Genomic DNA, 6,194 nt, shown 5'->3' with positions numbered 1-6,194 from the left:
CTGCATGATGTATCTCATACAGAACTTGTTAATGCTATGATCTTAGGAATCTAATCACCAAGGTGAGGCAGGCTTCAGTACTGACCTCACCATCCATGACCCTTCTTCACAGATGCCCAGACTCAGGCAACCATGAAGTTGTATTCAGAACCTGTAGGTTTAATTTCAGACCTTCAGGATGGCATCCAAAGCCAATCCATGAGCCATTACAACCTCCGCAAGGCATTTAGGACAAATCTGATCTCTGGTGTCATTGCCAATAATTAAAGATGGCAACTGATGGTCTAAATGGTAACACTCATACCCTTACTTTCATAGGGTTTCTCCCCAGCGTGAATTTTTTCATGTCTACTTAGGCGTGAGGAAACAGCAAATGCTTTCCCACATTCTTTACATACGAAGGGTTTCTCCCCAGTATGAGTTCGCAGGTGAACATTAAGGCGTGAGGAATACAGAAATGCTTTCCCACATATCTTGCATACAAAGGGCTTTTCTCCACTGTGAGTTTTCAAATGTTTACTACGACGGGAAGAAGTAATGAAGGTCTTCCCACATTCAACACATTCATAAGGCTTCTCTCCTGTGTGGATTCTTGTATGTTGAGTAAGGCTTGTGGATGTAGTGAAGGCTTTCCCACATTCCTCACACTGATAGGGCTTCTCTCCACTGTGACTTCGTACGTGTATAGAAAGGCCCGAGTACTGAGCGAAGGCTTGGCCACATTCCTTACATTCATAGGGTTTTATTCCTGTGTGAGTTCTTACATGTTCAGTAAGTTGAGTTGATCTAGTGAAGGCTTTCCCACAGTATGTACACTTGTGTGGTTTTATTCCAGTGTGAATCTGAATGTGATCATTAAGGCATGAGGAATTTCTAAAGGATCTTCCACATTCTTTGCATTCAAAGGACTTCTCTCCTTTATGAGTTTTCACATGTGCATAAAGTTGAGAAAAACCAGTGAAGGATTTCCCATATTTCTTAGTCTTTTTGGATTTATTTCCTGTATGAACTGCTACACATTGCTTTAGGTGTGAGGAAGGTGTGATAGCTCTCTCACATTCCTGAAATTCACAGAGTTTCTCATCAGTGTGGATTCCCATGTGATTATCAAGGCTCGCAAAATACTTAAAGCCTTTTCCACATTCCTTACATTTGTAGGGTTGTCTTGCATTGAGAACTTCAAGATGTACAGCAAGGCCTGACGTTAGAGTGAAGACTTTTCCACATGGATTAAATTTGGAAAGTTCCTGTCCAACAGAGGCTTCCTTGTGCACACTGAGGACGCCTTTTCCATAACAATTACCCTCAGAAGTGTTCCCTCCATTCTGAGCTCTCATGTATGTCTTAAGGCAAAACTGTTCACTGAAGACCTCTCCACAATTCTTACAGTCACAGAGTTTCCATCCACTGTAGCCTCTTGTCTGTTGATGACGGGATAAAGGTTTTAAAACATTTTCAGACATATTAAAGAGATTTCACCCATCTGAACACAGAAACATTATTTTAATGACAATTATTATTTTACTTCTTAATGTTTATTTACTTTTTTTTTTTTTTGAGAGAAAGTCTTGTTCTGTCTCCCAGTCTGGAGTGCAGTGGCACACTCACAGCAAACTGCAACCTCCACTTCCCATGCTCAAGTGATTCTCCTGTCTCAGCCTCCCAAGTAGCTAGGAATACAGATGCCCACCACTGCACCTGGCTAATTTTTCTGTTTTGTAGAGACAGGGTTTTGCCAAGTTACCCAGGCTGGTCTCAAACTCCTGAGCTCAGGTGATTGGCCTGCCTCGGCCTCCCAAAGTGCTGAGATTACAGGCATGGCCACCACGCCCCACCTCAGTTTATTTATTTTTGAGATGGAGTCTCACTTTGGCTGGAGTGCAAGTGGCGAGATTTCGGCTCACTGTAACCTCCACCTCCTGGGCTCAAGTGATTGTCGTGCCTCAGCCTCGAATGTAGCTGGGATTACAGGCACATGCAGCCACACTCAGCTAGTTTTGGAATTTTTAGTAGAGACTGGGTTTCACCATGTTGGCCAGGCTGGTCTTGAACTCCTGACCCCGTGATCTGCCTGCCTCGACTTCCCAAATTGCTGGGATTACAGGCATGAGCCACTACACCCAGCCTCAATTTATCAGTATAGAGACAGAGTCTTGCTATGTAGCCTAGGCTGATCTCAAACTCTTCACAAAACCCCTCTGCCTCAGCCTCCCAAAGTGCTGGGATTACAGCCATGAGTTACCATGTCTGCCTACTTTGATAATTATAATTTTTACAATTTTTCTCCCTTGTTTTTATTTCCTGACTTTCTGATTTCTCCCAGATTGAATGATGGGAACTTTGGCTAGAATTCTATGCCACTGGCTCTAATTTTTAAAAAACAAACAAACAAACAAAAAAACTGTAGTTCTTTTTTTATTGTGGGGGGTGGTTTGAGACAAGGTCTCACTCTGTCACCCAGGCTGGGTACCATGGCACAATCACAGCTCACTGCAGCCTTAATCTCCCAGGCTGAAACCGTCATCCTGCCTCAGTCGCCCCAGGAACTTGGATGACAGGCGCATGCCAACACACCCGGCTAATTTTTTATTCCTTGTAGAGACAGGGTCTCCGTTGTCCAGGCTGGTCTTGAACTTCTAGGCTCAAACGATTCACCTGCCTCAGCTTCCCAAAGTGCTGGGATCATAGGTGTCAGCCGTTGCACCCAACCAAATAGTGTAGATTTTCATGAAACTGTTTAAATCTTCAATGTCTAGTTACTTATGTGCGAATGTGTACTTGTGGGTATTTTGAAGTGACAGGTTATACAGGAATGAAACATCACAAAATTCACCACATTCAAACTCTCTCTCCAGAGACCCTGCTTCCTCAACGGTACAGGCTACTTCTCTAATTCTCTCAAGTATCTCTCATTTGTGCTGTTTCTTTTTCACTGCAACCTCCACCTCCTGGGTTTAAGCAATTCTGCCTCAGCCTCTCATGTAACTGGGATTATCGGTGTCTGCCACCATGCCTGGCTACCTTTGTATTTTTAGTAGAGATAAGAGTTTCACTACATTGGCCAGGCTGGTCTCAAAGTGCTGACCTCAAGTGATCCACCTGCCTAGGCCTCCCAAAGTGATGGGACTACAGACTCAGTTTTACTTCATTTCTGAGACAGTCTCACTCAGTCGCCCAGGCTGGAATGCAGTGGTGCAATCTCAGTTCATTGCAACCTCTGCCTCTGTGTTCATGCCATTCTCCAGCCTCAGCATCCTAAGTAACTGGTATGACAGATGCCCACCACCACACTCAGCTAATTTTGTATTTTCAGTAGAGACGGAGTATCACCATGTTGGCCAGCCTGGTCTCAAACTCCTAACCTCAACTGATCCACCCACCTCAGTCTCCCAAAATGTTGGGATTACAGGTGTGAGCCACCACATTCACCCTCTTTTTAAAATCAGAGCTGGAATCTTGCTATACTGCCTAGGCTGGCCTTGAACTCTTGGGCTCAAATGATCCTCCCACTTAAGCCTCCCAAGTAGCTGGGATTACAGATGTAAGCCACACCTCTGACTGCACTGATATTCTAGAATGGAATTCTCAATCTTTTCTAAGAGAGGAAATTAAGAAATATCCCTCATGAATCTTACCATTTGTATCCCACTGAATACTGGATTCTTCAAAAAACCCTGCTGAAGTGATGACCGTTTGATTCTAGGTTGTATTTCCCACTCTGAAGTTAAGCAGAAAAAGAAACGTAAGCCTTTAGAGAAGAAATGTTAGTTTAAAATGAGTCATTTTTACTTGTTTTCAAATTAAAGATAGCAATAAAATAAAAGCCAGAGAAGCTAGAGGATTTTGGTATGTCACAAATCAGGCTATAATGATGTGGGGTTTATTACACAACTGATGTGTTAGATAGTTTATTATAAACTACTTCTGTGAAAATTAAAACTGCCGGGAGCGGTGGCTCACACCTGTAATCCCAGCATTTTGGGAGGCTGAGGCAGGTGGATAACTTGAGATCAGGAGTTCAAGACCAGCCTGACCAACCTGGAGAAATCCCATCTCTACTAAAAATACAAAATTAGCCGCACATGGTGGTGCATGCCTGTCATCCCAGCTACTGGTGAGGCTGAGGCAGGACAATCGCTTGAACCCGGGAGGCAGAGGCTGCACTGAGCCGAGACGGTGCCATTGCACTCCACCCTGGGCAACACAGGGAGACTTCAGAAAAGAAAAGAAAATTAAAGCTGATGGAAAACACGAAGAGAATATCTTCAGGAAAGGAAAGTAGGAAAGATCTAGATAAAGAACATATATCAAAATGATAAAGTTAATAAAGAAACAGAACACGTAGTTTCATTAGATCATAGGAATGTTTGACAAAACGGAAAATAAAACTCAAAGATATCCAAAACTCGGAGAAAAATTGCTTAAATCTTCTGAGGCAAAGTGCATCTTTAAAAATCTCCTTTTTTTTTTTTTTGAGATGGAGTCTCGTTCCGTCACCCATGCTGGAGTGCAGTGGCACAATGTTGGCTCAATGCAACCTCTGTCTCCCATTTTGAAGCGATTCTCCTGACTCAGCCTCTTGACTAGCTGGGACTACAGGTGTGTGCCACCACGTCTGGCTAATTTTTTGTATTTTTAGTAGAGATGGGGTTTCACCATGTAGGACAGGCTGGTCTCAAACTCCTGGCTTCAGGCAATCCACCCACCTCAGCCTCCCAAAGTGCTGGGATTACAGGCATGAGCCACCACACCTGGCCAGGAGACATATTTCTAATAAAAGCAATGTAATTATTACAAAAGAGATAAAAAAGCTAAGACCTCCATTTCTGTGCCCAAAAAAGATTGGTTATATCTGACCCATTAAACCCAAAATTCAGACTGATGTACACACTTGTAAAGCACTAAAACTTTTATTTCAGTAAGAAATAAAGTAGGCTGGGCACAGTGGCTCATGCCTGTAATCCTAACACTTTGGGAGGCTGAGGTGGGTGGATTGCCTGAAGCCAGGAGTTTAAGACCAGCCTGGCCAACATGGTGAAACCCCTTCTCTACTAAAAATACAAAAATTAGCTGGGCACAGTGGCACTTGCCTGTAATCCCAGCTACTCGGGAGGCTGAGGCAGGAGAATCGCTTGAACCTGGGAGGGCGGAGGTTGCGGTGAGCAGAGATTGCACCACTGCACTCCAGTCTGGGCAACAGAGCAAGACCCTGTCACCAAAAAATAAATAAATAAAGTAGGCAGGCTGGGTGCAGTGGCTCACACTTGTAATCCCAGCATTCTGGGAGGCCGAGGCGGGTGGATCACCTGAGGTCAGGAGTTCAAGACTGGGGCTAGCCAACGTGGCAAAAATCCCATCTCTACTAAAAATATAAAAAATAAAAATAAAAAAAATTAACTGGGCATAGTGGCAGGTGTGTCTCATCCCAGCTACTTGGGAAGCTGAAGTTGCAGTGAGCCAAAATGGCACCATTATACTCCAGCCTGGGCGACGGAGTGAGACTCTGTCTCAAAAAAAAAAAAAAAAAAAAAAAACCAGCAGAAATAAAGTACAACAAAAAGATAGGTAAACAACTCATGGGTAAACAACTCTGCCACTGGATCTCAAACATGATAGTATATTAGATTCATCTTCATTGATTCTGAAAACACAGATGACTGGGCCCCAACCCTGGAGTTTCCAATTTACTAAATCAAATAGGTGAAGGAGGCCGGATGCCGTGGCTCACGCATGTAATCTCAGCACTTTGGGAGGCCAAGGTGGGCGGATCACTGAGGTCAGGAGTTCGAGACCAGCCTGGCCAACATGGTGAAACCCCATCTCTACTAAAAATACAAAAATTAGCCGGACATGGTGGTAGTCACCTGTAATCCCAGCTACTCAGGAGGCTGAGGCAGGAGAATCGCTTGAACTTGTGAGTTGGAGGTTGCAGTGAGCCGAGATCGTGCCACTGCACTCCAGCCTGGGGCACAAGAGCGAGACTTCGTCTCGGGAAAAAAAAAAAAAGAATAGGAAGGAAGATGTATATTTCTTACAGCACGAAGCTGATGCTGTTGATGATGCTTCCAGGATTACCACAGTAAATTAAAACATACTACAGTGGCCGGGCGCGGTGGCTCAAGCCTGTAATCCCAGCACTTTGGGAGGCCGAGACGGGCGGATCACGAGGTCAGGAGATCGAGACCATCCTGGCT

At 44.2% G+C, this 6,194-nt stretch overlaps 1 protein-coding gene across 3 annotated transcripts in view; it reads right to left on the bottom strand.

Moving 5' to 3' along the window:
* Positions 1-133: 133 nt before the first annotated feature.
* Positions 134-6,194, bottom strand: part of ZNF561 (zinc finger protein 561) — a 10,816-nt gene continuing 4,755 nt past the window's right edge. For all 3 annotated transcript variants that reach the window (XM_011954893.1, XM_011954894.1, XM_011954895.1), the window contains 2 exons: positions 3,636-3,718; positions 134-1,421 (listed from right to left, as the gene is read on the bottom strand). In XM_011954893.1, coding sequence (XP_011810283.1) covers positions 285-1,421; positions 3,636-3,718 — 1,220 coding nt within the window. In that variant the 3' untranslated portion in view covers positions 134-284. The remainder of the gene's footprint in view (positions 1,422-3,635; positions 3,719-6,194) is intronic.

This window comes from Colobus angolensis, unplaced genomic scaffold (assembly GCF_000951035.1).
Source record: "Colobus angolensis palliatus isolate OR3802 unplaced genomic scaffold, Cang.pa_1.0 Scaffold39, whole genome shotgun sequence".
Lineage (NCBI taxonomy): Eukaryota > Metazoa > Chordata > Mammalia > Primates > Cercopithecidae > Colobus > Colobus angolensis.
This window is presented reverse-complemented; position numbering and strand designations above follow the sequence as displayed.